Source organism: Dama dama, chromosome X (genome assembly GCF_033118175.1).
Source record: "Dama dama isolate Ldn47 chromosome X, ASM3311817v1, whole genome shotgun sequence".
Lineage (NCBI taxonomy): Eukaryota > Metazoa > Chordata > Mammalia > Artiodactyla > Cervidae > Dama > Dama dama.
The window spans coordinates 89,176,878-89,192,424 of NC_083714.1; the positions used below are offsets into that span (position 1 = coordinate 89,176,878).

The following is a 15,547-nucleotide window of genomic DNA, read 5'->3' on the forward strand; positions in this document are numbered from 1 at the left end:
CATTTTGAGGAGTACTGATCAGGCAGTTTGTATACTGTTCTCCTAGTTGGGATTTGTCAGTGTACTTTCTCATGTTTAGACTGGGGCTTTTGGTTTTGAGGGGGCGGGGAGACTACAGAGGTAAATTACCCTTTTCATTAAATCATGTCAAAGTGAAAATGCAAGTCACTCAGTTGTGTCTGACTCTCTGAGACCCCTTGGACTATACAGTCCATGAAATTCTCCAGGCCAGAATACTGGAGTGGGTAGCCTTTCCTTTTCCAGGTGATCTTCCCAACCCAGGGATTGAACCCAGGTCTCCTGCATTGCAGGCAGATTCTTTACCAGCTGAGCCACAAGGGAAGCCCAAAACTACTGGAGTGAGTAGCCTATCCCTTCTCCAGTGGATCTTCCCGACCCAGGAATCGAACCGGGGTGTCCTGCATTGCAAGCGGATTTTTTTACCAACTGAGCTATCAGGGAAGCCAAAAAAGGGTATATAGTATCCACATGACTTATCTCTGTTGATGTTGACTGTAATCACCTGGCTGAGGTACTGTTTGCCAGGTTTCTTCACTTTATTTTTGTTTTGTTTTTGGCCACACCACATGGTTTGTGGGATCTTAGTTCTCCGACCAGGGATCAAACCTGTGCCCCCTGCAGTGGAAGCATGGAGTCCTCTAACCACTGGCCCACCAGGAAATTCCCAGTTTCTTCACTTTAAAGTTACTCTTTTCCGCACTGCACTTTTCCATACTGTACTCTTTGGAAGGATGTTACAACATGTACTCCACAGTTAAGGAGTAGGAATTATGCTTCATTTTCTTGAGAGTAGAGTATCTGTATAAATTATTTGAAATTCTTCTGCACAGGAGATTTGTCTCATTTCCTGTACTTATTCACTCATTTATATTGGACTAATATATCTGTGGACTCATGAATATTTATTTTATACTTTGAGTTGTAATCCAATACTACTTTATTGTATTGCTCAAATTGTTCTGGCTTTGACCATTGGGAGCTCTTTCCTTTGGCACCTGTGTCTCTTTGACACACTCCTATCATTGTGGGATGTTGTTTGTATTTGACCACTTCCTTAATTTCTGACAATACAGCATGCTCCAGGCTCATCTTATAGATTTCTTGCCATAACCCTAGAATGCCATTTTTCTAAGGAGGCCTTGTCCTTTTATTGGCAAATGGTACTAGAAATCAAGATCTGGGTGCTTGATGTGCTTGTTGCTGCTGGGGTTTCCTTGCTTCTAGGCCCTCTTAGCTGATAGAGCAAGGAAATATGTGTATATACTAACCCACGTATATCCACATGTCTGTAAATATTTTTAGGTTAACTATCTGTGTTTATCTATCTGGATGGCATCACCAACTTGGACATGAGTTTGAGCAAGCTTTGGGAGTTGGTGATGGACAGGGAAGCCTGGCATGCTGTAGTCCGTGGGGTCATAAAGAGTTGGACATGACTGAGCAACTGAACTGAACTGATCTGTATTTATGTTGAACATGAATTTATAGTGATGTTTCTAATTCTGATCCATTACCACCTGGATCATTGTAACCTTCTCTTAACCAGTCTATAAACTCCCATTCCAATAGTGAGAAACCTGGCTCCCACTATCTGCCATCCATTTACTTAATTCTTCAACTCTAGCATACATGCATTTCAGTATCAGAATTTTTACCTCATACCCCCATGGGAAACAACTGTATCCACTAGAGTACATGCTTATGTTTCTTTTAGTTTTACTCTTACAGATTTCATTCATTTCCTAGGTTACTTAGGTCAGCACATTTTCCCTCCACCCTCTTCAATGAGGTTGTTTCATACATTTGTAATACAGCTAGATTGTTTCATGGTGATTTTAATACAGTGTGTTAAATGTACTGATAGAGGTGAACATACAGGGGAGTATTGAGGTGGAACAACTGATGAGGGGAGGGGAGGGATGAAAGGCATCCTAGAGGAACCACAGGTGAGGCCTGATCTTAAAGCATCTCTTGAAATGTGGTTTCTGGACCAGAAGCATTAGCATCACCTGGGAACTTTGTAGAACTGCAAATTCTTGGGCCTCACTACAGAATCAGAAAATCTGATGTTGGGGTCCAGCAATCTGTGTTTTAACAAGCCCTCCAGGAGATTGTGCAGAACATTGAGAAACAGTGTCTTAAAGAATGAGTGAGGTCAGCTTGGAGAGGAGTATAGTCCAGAAGAGGAAGGTGGTGTGAGCCTAAGCTTTAGAGGACAAAGTAGTATGATGGGCACAAGGGGTTAAAAGAAAATGTTTGAGACAGGAAGTGGCAGAAGTTAAGGCAGAGAGATCAGCAGTTCCTGGCTGTATCAGTCAGGGCCTGGAATGCCAGGCTACAGAGCTTAAACTTCATTCTTAGGCCATAGGAAGCCACTGAAGATTTTGTTGTTGTTGTTGTTAACAGATTTGTTGAGGTACCATTCCATTCTCATATCATAAAAGCGTACAGTTTGATAATTTTTTGTATGTTCACAGAGTTGTGCACCCCATCACCACAGTTAGTTTTAGAACATTTTCATCACCCTTAAAAGAAATTCCTTACCTTTCAGCCATCATACCCTCTCCAGTTCATGAATGCCCCAGATGCCAGCCCCTGGCAACCACTAATCTATTTTCTCTGTGAATTTGCCTAACCTGGACATTTCATATAAATAGAATCATAAAACATATGCCCTTTTGTGACTGGCATTTTTATGTATAGTTGATGTACAATATTATGTAAGTTACAGGTGTATGATAGTGATTCACAATTTTTAGAGCTTATACTCCATTTATAGTTATTATAAAATATTGGATATATTTCCTGTGTTGTACAATATACCCTTGTAGCTTATTTTATACCTGATAGTTAGTACCTCTTAATCCCTTATCCCTATGTTGCCCGCCACCACCCCCATTCATCTCCCCAATGGTAACCACTAATTTGTTCTCTGTGTCAGTGAGTGACTGGCTTATTATTTCATGTAGCAAAATGTTTTTAAGACTCATTCATGCTGTAGCATTATTTCATTCCTTTTTATGGCTGCATAATATTCTATTGTATGGGTGTATCACCTTTTTATCTGGTATATCATCATTTGATGGACATTTGTGTTATTTCCACTTTTGGTTTAGTGAATAATATAATACTGCTATGAACATTCATGTGCAAGATTTTCTGTGACCAAATGTTTTCATTTCTCTTGGGTATATACCTGGGAGTAGAATTCCTAAATTACATGTTAACTCTATGTGCAACTTTTTAAGGAACTGATGGGCTAATTTCTGAAGCATCTACTCCATTTTACATTCCTACCAACAGTGTTATAGAATTTCAATTTTTCCACTTTTTCATGTTGCTGTCAACACTTGGTATTTTCTCTTTTTGATTCTAGTCATCCTAATGGGCATGGAGTGTTACTGTGGTTTTGGTTTGCATTTTCCTTGATGACTAATAATGTTGAGCATCTTTTTATGTGGTTGTAAGCTATTTGTATATCTTCTTTGGAGAAATAGTTAGATACTTTGCCCATTTTAATTGGGTTACTTGTCTTTTTTTTTTTTTTTTTTTGGCGGGATCTTAGTTCCCTGAACAGGGATTGAACCCAGGGCTGTGGCAGGGAAAGTGTTGAGTCCTAACCACTGGACCACCAGGGAAGTCCCTCTTTGTCTTTTAATTATTGAGTTGTAAGAGTTCCTTATATATTCTAGGTACAAATCCTTTATCAGGTACAAGATTTGCAAGTATTTTCTCTCATTCCTTGGGTTGTCTTTTCACTTTCTTCATGGTATCCTTTGAAGCACAAATGTTTTTAGCTTTTATGAAGCCCAATTTATTTTTTACTTTGGTTGCACATGTGTTTGGCATCATATCTAAGAAACCATTGCCAAATCCAAGGTCATGACAGAGTTACACCTATTACACCTAACTTTCTTGTAAGAGTTTTGTGATTTTAGCACCTATATTTAGGTCTTTGATTCATTTTGAATTAATTTTTCTGTATGTTGTGAGGTAGGGAACCAATTTCATTCTTTTGCACATGAATATTTAGTTGAAACGACTACTCTTTCCTCAGTGAATTGTTGTGGCACCCTTTCAAAATCTATCAACTGTAAACCACTGAAGACTTTTAAGCAAAGGACTGATAATTTCTTTTATGTTTTAAGACAATATCTCTGGCTCCTGTGCAGAGAATATGTTGGAGGGGCCAAGAGTGGACATAGGGAAACCAGTGAGTAGGAAGTTGCAGTTATCCAATCCGGAGATGATGGTGACTTGGACCACAGTAGTGGTAGAGATGAGAGAGCAAGACACAGGTTATTTTTGGGAAATAAAGTTAGGAGGGCTTGGGGGACTGTTGGCTAAGGGATGAGGTGGTTAGAAAGAGAGAAAAGTCAAGGATCATTCATTTGTGTTGGAGTCAAGGATGATCCTTAGATTTTTAGCTTGTATGGCTGAGTGGATGTTACTGTCATTTATTACCATACAAACAGAGAAGCATGCCTTAAGAGGGTAAATAATAAGTTTAATTTGGAATTAATTGAATTGGAGATGCCTGTGAAACTTTCAAGTGGAGATGTACAGAAAGCAGCTGGAATATGGGTCTAGACTAGAGCTTGAGGGCAAGCCTTGGGTTGGAGAAAGTGTTTTGGGAGTTAGGAACACATAGGTGGGAGTGGAAGCTCTAGGAGACAATAAGGAGAAAGGAAAAGGAGTGAGAAGAGGGCTAGGACTGAGCCTTTGGGGAGGAAGAATAGGGATCTAAGAAAGACACAGAGAATAAATGGCCAATGATGGGGGAGCAAACCAGGAGGAATCTATATGAATCCAGTGGAAGGCGGGATTTTCAAGGACAGAGTGATCAACAGTGTGAAATGTATCACAGAGATCCAGAAAAATAAGGCCTGAGAAGTGCTCATATATCTTCTTGTTTCCATGCTCCCACAATATAGGTTGGTTATTGTATGTGCAATAAGCTTTGCACATACATTTCCTACAATTAATACCTGAAGTTGTTGCTAGCAGGGTTTGGTGGATATTTGTGTCTTCTTAAGTGATGCCAGCTTTCATTGGTATCTTCTGTGCTAATCTTTCCCATCCTGAATTGAGGATATTGAAAGCTCAACTATGGTTTGGGTTCCAAAATGGACTCTAAAGCATTCTTAGACTGAATGTTCAATTCGTTTCCTTTCTTTCTAATCTTCTACCTTTCAGTCTCTATGTATGCATAGCTTTTTTTAACCTTATTTTTACAGATACGTGAAGGAGGCCAAAGAAGCAACTAAGAATGGAGATCTGGAAGAAGCACTTAAACTTTTCAACTTGGCAAAGGACATTTTTCCCAACGAAAAGGTGATGAGCAGAATCCAAAAAATACAGGAAGCCTTGGAGGAGTTGGCAGAACATGGAGATGATGAATTCATAGATGTGTGCAACTCTGGCCTGCTGCTTTATCAAGAACTGCACAACCAACTATATGAGTACCAGAAGGAAGGTGTAGCTTTTCTCTATAGCCTGTATAGGGATGGAAGGAGAGGTGGCATTCTGGCAGACGATATGGGGTTAGGAAAGACTGTTCAAATCATTGCTTTCCTTTCTGGTATGTTTGATGCTTCACTTGTGAACCATGTGCTTCTGATCATGCCAACCAGTCTCATCAGTATATGGCTAAGAGAATTTGTTAAGTGGACTCCAGGAATGAGAGTCAAAACCTTTCATGGTCCTAGCAAGGATGAACGTACCAGAAACCTCTGTCGGATTCAGCAAAGGAATGGTGTCATTATCACCACATACCAAATGTTAATCAATAATTGGCAGCAGCTTTCCAGCTTGAATGGCCAAGAATTTTTGTGGGACTATGTCATCCTTGATGAAGCACATAAAATAAAAACCTCATCTACCAAGTCAGCAATATGTGCTCGTGCAATCCCTGCCAGTAATCGCATCCTCCTCACAGGAACCCCAATCCAGAATAATTTACAAGAACTATGGTCCCTATTTGATTTTGCTTGTCAAGGGTCCCTGCTAGGAACATTAAGAACTTTTAAAATGGAGTATGAAAATCCTATTACTAGAGCAAGAGAGAAGGATGCTACCCCAGGGGAAAAAGCTTTGGGATTTAAAATATCTGAAAACTTAATGGCAATCATAAAGCCCTATTTTCTCAGGAGGACTAAAGAAGAGGTACAGAAGAAAAGGTCAAGCAACCCAGAGGTCCAGCTTAGTGAAAAGAGTCCAGATGTTGGTGCCATATGTGAAATGCCTTCCCTTTCCAGGAAAAATGATTTAATTATTTGGATACGCCTTGTACCTTTACAAGAAGAAATATACAGGAAATTTGTGTCTCTAGATCATATCAAGGAGTTGTTAATGGAGACACGCTCACCTTTGGCTGAGCTGAGTGTCTTAAAGAAGCTCTGTGATCATCCTAGGCTGCTATCTGCACGAGCTTGTGGTTTGCTGAATCTAGGAGCTGCCAAATTATCTGTTCAGGATGAAATTGAAGGGGAAGATTCCTCAGATGTGGACCATATTGATCAAATAAGTGATGATACACTGATGGAAGAATCTGGAAAAATGGTATTTCTAATGGACCTGCTTAAGAAACTGCGAGATGAAGGGCATCAAACTCTGGTGTTTTCCCAGTCAAGACGAATTCTAAACATCATTGAACGTCTCTTAAAGAATAGGCACTTTAAGATACTGCGAATCGATGGAACAATTACTCATCTTGTGGAACGAGAAAAAAGAATTAGTTTATTCCAGCAAAATAAAGATTACTCTGTTTTTCTGCTTACCACTCAAGTAGGTGGTGTTGGCTTAACACTAACTGCAGCAAGCAGAGTGGTCATCTTTGATCCTAGCTGGAATCCTGCAACTGATGCTCAAGCTGTGGATAGGGTTTACCGAATTGGACAGAAAGAAAATGTTGTAGTTTATAGGCTCATCACTTGTGGAACTGTAGAGGAAAAAATATACAGAAGACAGGTTTTCAAGGACTCACTAATAAGACAAACTACTGGTGATAAGAAGAACCCTTTCCGATATTTTAGTAAACAAGAATTGAGAGAGCTCTTTACAGTTGAGGATTTTCAGAACTCTGCAACCCAGCTGCAGCTTCAGTCTTTGCATGCTGCTCAGAGGAGATCTGATAAGAACCTAGATGAACATATTGCCTTCCTGCACTCTTTGAGGATAGCTGGAATCTCAGATCATGATTTGATGTACACGCGTGACCTGTCTGTTAAAGAAGAGCTTGATGTGATCGAAGACTCTCACTATATTCAACAAAGGGTTCAGAAAGCTCAATTCCTTGTTGAATCCGAGTCTCAAAATACAGAGCTCCTAATGGAAAGACAAAAACCTGGGAATGAGGGCATCTGGCTGAGAGAACCTGTATTTGAAACAAAGAAAAAACGTGCCGAAGTAAATAAACCACAGCCTCAGCCTTCATCTCGTCTACCTATTTATCACACCCAGGAAGGAGAAATCAGTTCTCTAATGGCCAGCGTAATCATTGATGATCTGCCCAAAGAGGGTGAGAAAGATCTCTCCAGGATAAAGATGAATGATACCATCCCACAAGATGGTAGGCACTCATGTGTAAGTACATTTGATGATGACTTTGTCACTACTTTACCCAAGGGGTGTGGAGATGTAGAAGAGATTTTCCCTGACTCTTTATCAGGGATGGCTGTACAAAAAGAGGCATCACAAGAGGGGTTTATGCAGGAGTCAGAGCAAGAGAGCCCTCTGGGAAGTTTTAATTATTTACCTAGCAAGTCAGTCAGAGTTGATCTTGGACCAAATCTAGATCAACTAGAGGATGATGTGATTTTACATCACTGCAATGCCTCGCCTGCTAATCCCAAAACAAAGGAATATCAAAGGCCAGAATCGAATGTATCTGTTATTAAAATAGCTGATGATGACTTAGAAGCAGCCCACAGTGCACTGCAGGATGCTCAAGCGAATGAGGCCAAATTGGAAGAGGAACCTTTAGCCTCTTCAGCACAGTATGCATGTGATTTCAATCTTTTCTTGGAAGACTCTGCAGACAATGGACAAAATCTTTCCAGTCAGTCTTTGGAGCATGTGGAGAAAGAAAATAGCTTGTGTGGCTCTGCAGCTAATTCAAGAGCAGAGTCAGTGTGTAGCAAAGCATGTCTCAGTGTGGATCTTACTGAGGAAGATGATGAGCCAGAGGAAGTAGTTAATGTGAAAGTCAGAAGAAAAGCCAGACGAATTGATTCAGATGATGAAGGTGAACATACTTTTAAAGATACTTCAAGCACAAACCCATTCAACACATCTCCCTTCCCATTTTTATCTGTAAAACAATTTGATGCCTCAACTCCCAAAAATGACATCAGTCCACCTGGAAGGTTCTTTTCACCTAAAATATCTGACAGTATAAATAAGTCTGTAAACTCTAGAAGATCCCTGGCTTCTAGGAGGTCTCTTATTAATGTGGTTTTAGACCATGTGGAGGATATGGAGGAAAGACTTGACAATAGCAATGAAGCAAAGGTTGTTGAAGATTATCTGGAGGAAGGAGCAGAGGAAAGCAGTGATGAAGCCCCAGAGCATACAAAAGAAGATCCTTCCAGAGAAACACTGTCTTCAGAAAATAAATCCAGTAGGTTAAGTACATCTAAGCTTGGTGCTCTGGCTCAGGAGACCTCTCCGGATGACCCTGAGCCTTTGTCTGGTGGGCAGTTGGTTGACTCTCCCCAGGATGAGGCAGTGGAGGCTGTGAATGACTATGACACTCTTGTCTTGCATGGAAAAGAACTGAAAGAGTGTGGAAAAATACAGGAGGCTTTAGACTGCTTAGTTAAAGCACTTGACATAAAAAGCTCAGATCCTGAAGTCATGCTCATGACTTTAAGTTTGTATAAACAACTTAATAAAACTTGAGAATATAACCTGTTTTATAGTATTTTAAAGCAAAACTTGAGTATGAGGTAATTTGTTCCCATAATTTGATTCTTTGGGAGCATGAAGCCTTCAGGCTTAAGGTGAGAGAACTCAAAAAATGAGTTTTTGTTCTAACTTTTTTGGTAAATATTGTAATTACCACCTGCTCCTGCTTTCCCCCCATACATGTATTTTGGTATTCTGAGCACTAGGTTAATGTTTCTTTCCTCAAATATTCTTATATTTTTCTTTTAGGCGTACTCTGTAAACTTAATAGAACTATGTTATTTCTAGAGAAGTTTTTGTAACATTACTCTGGCCATTTTAAATTTTACTCTGAGAATGTCAATTTTGTATATCACAGTCCAGATATCAATAATATTAAAGTTACTTTTCTCAAGCATTTTTCATTCACTTTCTTTCACTGAGATAGTTGATATTGACAAATACATGTAAAAATCATTTAGGCAGAAGTCTGTCATTAGTATTCCAGATCTAAGACCCATTTAACATACACTAGCATGTAGGCTGTTGGTTTACTACAGCCAAAGACTGGGATAAGGTACCTGGTGCTGGGCTGCTTTATCACTGGTGCCCTACCCTGGAGTCCCTTTGCAGACCATTTAGCCATCTGTCACTCATCACCACCTGAGTTCTGACATGTGCTAACACATCTTATCTTCAGGTTGTAGACTGAAAAGGAGTTTGGTTCCCTCCTAAAACATAAAGTGCAGCATAGCATTCTGTGCTCTATCACTGGAGAATTTATCAAGTACCATCTGTGTATTAGGTACTCTACATAGGTTTCTTGTTTAATCCTTACCATAATCCTTTGAGGTCAAGGGTAGCATTTCCATTTTTTAATTGAAGAAATGGCTTGGTGAGACTGTGACCCGCCGAAGATCACACAGTAAGGGGTGAAATGGATTGTTAACCATGTGTTACCTAGTGACAAGCCACTATAACTGAGCTGCTTTTACTCACATTTCTGACACCAAATGTGGGGTTTTTCCACACCTAGCAGTTCTCCATTTCTTTGCAGACACCAACTGGGTATTCTACAATTCAACTCAATCCTGACACTCCCTGGATTAGAGTCAAACTGCACACAGGTTTAAGGGCTAACTCCCATAAGACTGCCCTCACATCAGATGCCAGTTACTAGTATTAGGGCCCCATGTTATCCACACTTCTCTTCAGCTTGGCTACAGATTGAGGTTTCCTGAGGATGGCTGCTTCTTCGGGTTCATTAATTTGTTTGAGTGGCTCATAAAACTTAGGAAAACCTATTATTACTGGTTTTTATAACTACAACTCAGGAACAGCCAAATGAAAGAGATGCATGGGGCAAGGTATGGAGAATGAGGTGTGTGTGAGCTTCTGTGTCCTCTCTGGGCATGGTCACACTTCCAGCACCTTGATGTGTTCACCAACCTGAAGCTCTCTGAACCCTGTCATTTAGAATTTTCTTTACAGAGGTTTCATTGTGTAGGCATGATTGTTTAAATCATTTAAATCACTGCCATTGGTAAATAACTATTTCTAGCACCTGTCTTCTCCCTAGAGGCCAGGGGGTGAGGCCAAGAGTTCCAAGCCACTAATTAAGTCTTTCTGGTGACCAGGCCCCATCCTGAAGCTATTGAGGGGTCCCCAGCCACCAATCATATCATTAACATAAAAAAGGCCAAGTCACTGCATAGATTCCAAGGGAGCCATGTTGCCAGTAACTAGGGACCAAGATATTTTTTTTTATCACATACACATATGAAAGTTACATGGATGGAGGAGCCTGGTAGGCTACAGTCCATAGGGTCGCAAAGAGTTGGACACGACTGAGCGAATTCACTTTCTTTCTATAGTTTCTTTTGGAGAAGGAAATGGCAACCCACTCCAGTGTTCTTGCCTGGAGAATCCCATGGATGGAGGGGCCTGGTGGGCTGTGGTCTATAGGGTTGCAAAGAATCGGACATGACTAAGCAACACACACACATATGAAAGCTACTTGTAAATGACATGTAATACAGTTACTGTTATACATATTATGAAATATACAGATAGAAGCTTGAAAAAGATGAGCTGAAGCTTAAATAATAGGTTATCTATTGATAGTACAAAACTTTGCTCTTACCAAAAGAAATTATTACAGGTGTCCCTCAGATCCAAGGGGGATTGCTTGCAGGACTTTCTGCAGATACTAGAGTTCACAGATGCTCAAGTTCCTCATATAAAATGATGTAGTATTTACATATATCCTACATACATTCTCACATGTATTATATTTTAAATCATCTCTAGATTACTTATAAAATACAACATAAATGTAAATTGCGTAAATAAAGTATAACTGCTATGTAAATAGTTGCCAGTGCATGGCAAATTCAAGTTTTAGTTTTTGGAACTTTCTGGAAATTAAATATATTTTTGATCTGCAGTTGTTGAATCTGCTAATGCAGAGCCATGGAAAGAGAGGGCCGACTTATTTTAGATAGGGTGATATGATTGAATATGTATCATTGAAAAAAATCCCATTGTTAATACTGTGTGATTCAGCAATTCATAGTCTGCATCTAACTCCAGTTCCAGTTTCCCTACAAGAACTGAATGACTGTCGTCATGCAAGTGCAACACTGGCTGTGTCCTACATCTTAAAGTTTTTCACAAACACAAATGTTCGTGAAAATTCAACTAAATTGTTCTCTCCTTTGATACGAAAAAAAAAGGCCCCCACATGATTTATTTGCCTGCCAGGAGGCTTTCAGGGCCTGTGTCCACTTGATCTGAAGAGTAAGAGTTAAATTCCTAGATGTATTTCTCACTGAAAAACAACAGTGCTTCTTGAGTACCTATAATGACAGTTTGGTGGGGGGGAAATACATGCATATGGTAAAATGTTAAAACAGTATCTAAGGCAGGGATTTTTAAACTTAAGAATTCAGATGTCTGAAACTGGATGGGAAGAGTTACATCTCCCCCTCCTCCCCCACTACTGTACTCTATCTGAAATTTAATGTTTCCTTTCATTATGAATGTTGGCAACAAAGTACAGAAATATTAGCAGTACTGCAACTTTCTCGCTAATAGAAATCACAGAGATTCCATAGTTATTGCAGCTATTTCAAAATACCATTGATATTCATCACCACAAAATCATGGTGGGTTTTACTTTTTAATTTTAGCCATGCAAACACATGAAAAGATGCTCAACATCACTCACTATCAGAGAAATGTAAATCAAAACCACAATGAGGTACCATTACACGCCAGTCAGGATGGCTGCTATCCAAAAGTCTACAAGCAATGCTGGAGAGGGTGTGGAGAAAAGGGAACCCTCTTACACTGTTGGTGGGAATGCAAACCAGTACAGCCACTATGGAGAACAGTGTGGAGATTCCTTAAAAAACTGGAAATAGAACTGCCATATGAGCCAGCAATCCCACTCCTGGGCATACACACCAAGGAAATCAGATCTGAGACACATGCACCCCAATGTTCATTGCAGCACTGTTTATAATTGCCAGGACATGGAAGCAACCTAGATGCCCATCAGCAGACTAATGGATAAGGAAGCTGTGGTACATATACACAATGGAATATTACTCAGCCATTAAAAAGAATTCATTTGAATCAGTTCTAATGAGATGGATGAAACTGGAGCCCATTATACAGAGTGAAGTAAGCCAGAAAGATAAAGACCAATACAGTATAATAACGCATATATATGGAACTTAAAAAGATGGTAACGATAACCCTATATGCAAAACAGAAAAAGAGACACAGATGTACAGAACAGACTTTTGGACTCTGTGGGAGAAGGTGAGGGTGGGATGTTCTGAGAGAATAGCATTGAAGCAAGTATACTATCAAGGGTGAAACAGATCACCAGCCCAGGTTGGATGCATGAGACAAGTGCTCAGGGCTGGTGCACTGGGAAGACCCAGAGGGATGGGATGGGGAGGGAGGCAGGAGCAGGGATCGGAATGGGGAACACATGTAAATCCATGGCTGATTCATGTCAATGTATGGCAAAAAACCACTACAATATTGTAAAGTAATTAGCTTCCAACTAATAAAAATAAATGGAAAAAAAATTTTAGCCATGTCACATGGCTTGGAGGATCGTAGTTCCCTGACCAGGGGTCGAACCCAGGCCCATGGCAGTGAAAGTGCAGAGTCCTAATCACTGGACCACCAGGGAATTCCCTCACAGTGGTTTTTTTTTTTTTTTTTTCATGAAAACATTTTATGTTTAATAATAAAGGTGGGCAGAATTACATTGCAGTGTTTATCTCCATGTTATTTGATTAAAGTCAGTTTTTCTGCTTCTTACATTTTTACAAAAGTATAAACTTATTTCTATAATCTGATAATTGTTATAAAAAAGGAAAAAGTGAACACATCGAATAGCCAGCCTATAAAGCAGGAATTAGCTCATAAAACTTAAATGTTTAAATGCACTACACAGTAAATAAGTTCTTACCACATAAATGTGAACACCCACAAATGACATTTGAAGTATCTCATCCTTGCAGCCCCCAACCTGCATCTAATACTTCATGAGGAATTCCATCATTCCTTCTTTATTCAAAACCGCTGCATAAACGGAGGCTTCTCCAGGAAGCACCGTCCTGAGCTGGCATGCCCTCCACCCACCCAGCAGCTTCAGAGTAAGCCTTTCCTCTTTCTCTTAGGCCATCCTTGACCTTGCCTTGTGGAACCTGCCATGTCCTGTCTCCTGTCATTTCCGGCCAGCCTGAGAGACTGTTTAGGGTGCCCTGTTGGAGTCTACTCTAGCCATAGGCTTTATCTGTGTCCCTGAGAAGAGCCAGGTCACCTAGGACTGGCCTGGAGGAGGGGCTGTGGAGGTGCGCAGGATGGCACGGAAAACATAAGCAATCTTTGGTTTTCAGGAGGCAGAAAATAAACATTTTTTTTAAAGGTAAAGTAGGGGATGAAAGCATCTGCAGGAATCAAACTAGCTCTATATTGGTAACCATAATGTGTCCACTAACAGACAAGTCTCAGAGACATCTGGACCTGGGAGGCTAATGCTGGGTTTGCGTTGATCGAAGTGCCCCGGGCACCCTGCTTCTTTTTCCTTACAATATGAGGGTCATATATACCTCCAGCCCTTTGGTGGGATCCTTATCCTAAGCAATGAGGCAGTGAGCTCAGCTCTAGAAAAGGACAGAAGGCCTGTGCTTCTAGAGGGGGTTAAAATCCTCTCCCAACCACACTAGACGAACCAGCGCCCACAAACTGTCAGAATATCTTCCAAATGAGAGCCACTGCTCTGGTCTTTCCTGGAATGGTGTTCAAAACCTGCTAGGTGTGAAGACTTTTTCCCCTAAGCCGAGTGGGCTGCCCAGCAACCTGGTCTTTACCTTAAACCTGGTCCTGTTCTTACACTGTGTCATCCTAGTATCTCAGACTCACCTGGCTGTGCTGGGGAAGGAGGCAGGGTGGATGGGAAGAAGACATATCTTGTCTCCGGGTACTCCAGGGTGGCCCTGGGGCATCCATCTCCCCTGTCCACACCTGCCCCCTCCATCCCTTCATCTCTGTTGGGGACTCTGAGAACCATGTTTGGAATCTGAGTAACAGGATCATCAATCAGCCAGTTCCTCCCACCCCACCCAGAGGCACAATGGAGGGCAAGGTCGGACCCAGGGCAAGTTCTGAGGAAGGTCTACAGACATACAGATGGTTGGACGGACAGATAAGTAAGTCAGGCCATGGCAGGAGCTCCTGAGCACAGCTGCGTCCTGGGCCCAGGGCTGAGCACTCAGTCGTCCTCGATGGTGAGTTCGTGCTGGGTGGCCTCTTCGATGCTCTGAAGCAGGTGGAGTTCCCACTGCCTCACTCGCTCTGTCACAGCTGCCAGCCTCTTCAGGTCCCGAGGCCTCTTCCTGGCGGTGTCTGGGATCCCGGGCAATCCCAGGTTTGGTGGTGATCTCTTTGCTGGTGGGGACTTGCCCTGCCGCTGCTGCTGCTGGGTGACTGAGGCTGGCACGGGCGGGTCTTCCTCAAAATCAAAGGGGTCTGAGTTGGATCCGAGCTGCTCACTGGACACTTCAGAGGCCTCGATGGTGGAAAGCCGCCTCTTTCTGAAGGAGGCCATGAGGCTGACCCCTCCTGGGGATGACAGGAGGTCCCAGGAGGGGCGTGCAGCTCGTGGGGACCCGCCTGCAGGGCCCCTTTCCCGGTGGCTGGGGACATCACCCTGTAACCCTGAGTGCGAGCTGAGGGCAGCTCCCGCCGGGGTGCTGTGCTTCAGGGCCCACCTCAGGGATGACCGTCTGGTCACGAAAGAAAGGTTCTCATCCTCAGGGGAGCTCAACCCAGAAGCCTTCGCCCCAGGCTCCATCCTGCTTCCCAGCGGGGGCCGGACACCCGCAGCCCACAGTGGTTTTTAGTACTACTACTACATCTCAATGTATTAATAGAGCTATATATAAAACAACTATTTTGATTACTCAATTTCAGTATAATTGATGTTCTTTGTAGGTCTATGTATTCATTTAAAATGAACATTCTTTTCAGAATTTTTTTCAAGATTTTCAGAATTTATAGCCCTTATTTAGAGACAGTGTTTTAAATGTGGTTTTAAAGCAGTTTCATCTGATAA

The 15,547-nt window shown here is 41.5% G+C and overlaps 2 protein-coding genes across 2 annotated transcripts in view; one reads left to right on the top strand and one right to left on the bottom strand.

Annotated features, from left to right (window-relative positions):
- ERCC6L (ERCC excision repair 6 like, spindle assembly checkpoint helicase) overlaps window positions 1-9,341 on the top strand; it is a 32,210-nt gene extending 22,869 nt beyond the window's left edge. Inside the window, exon 2 of the mRNA XM_061136721.1 lies at window positions 5,259-9,341. Within this exon, the coding sequence (XP_060992704.1) occupies window positions 5,259-8,922 (3,664 nt within the window). The 3' untranslated portion in view covers window positions 8,923-9,341. The remainder of the gene's footprint in view (window positions 1-5,258) is intronic.
- Window positions 9,342-14,704: 5,363 nt separating this feature from the next.
- CCDC201 (coiled-coil domain containing 201) lies at window positions 14,705-15,286 on the bottom strand. Its single transcript, XM_061137610.1, has one exon. It carries the CDS (start codon window positions 15,284-15,286, stop codon window positions 14,705-14,707), a length of 582 nt encoding a protein of 193 aa, XP_060993593.1.
- Window positions 15,287-15,547: the final 261 nt, after the last annotated feature.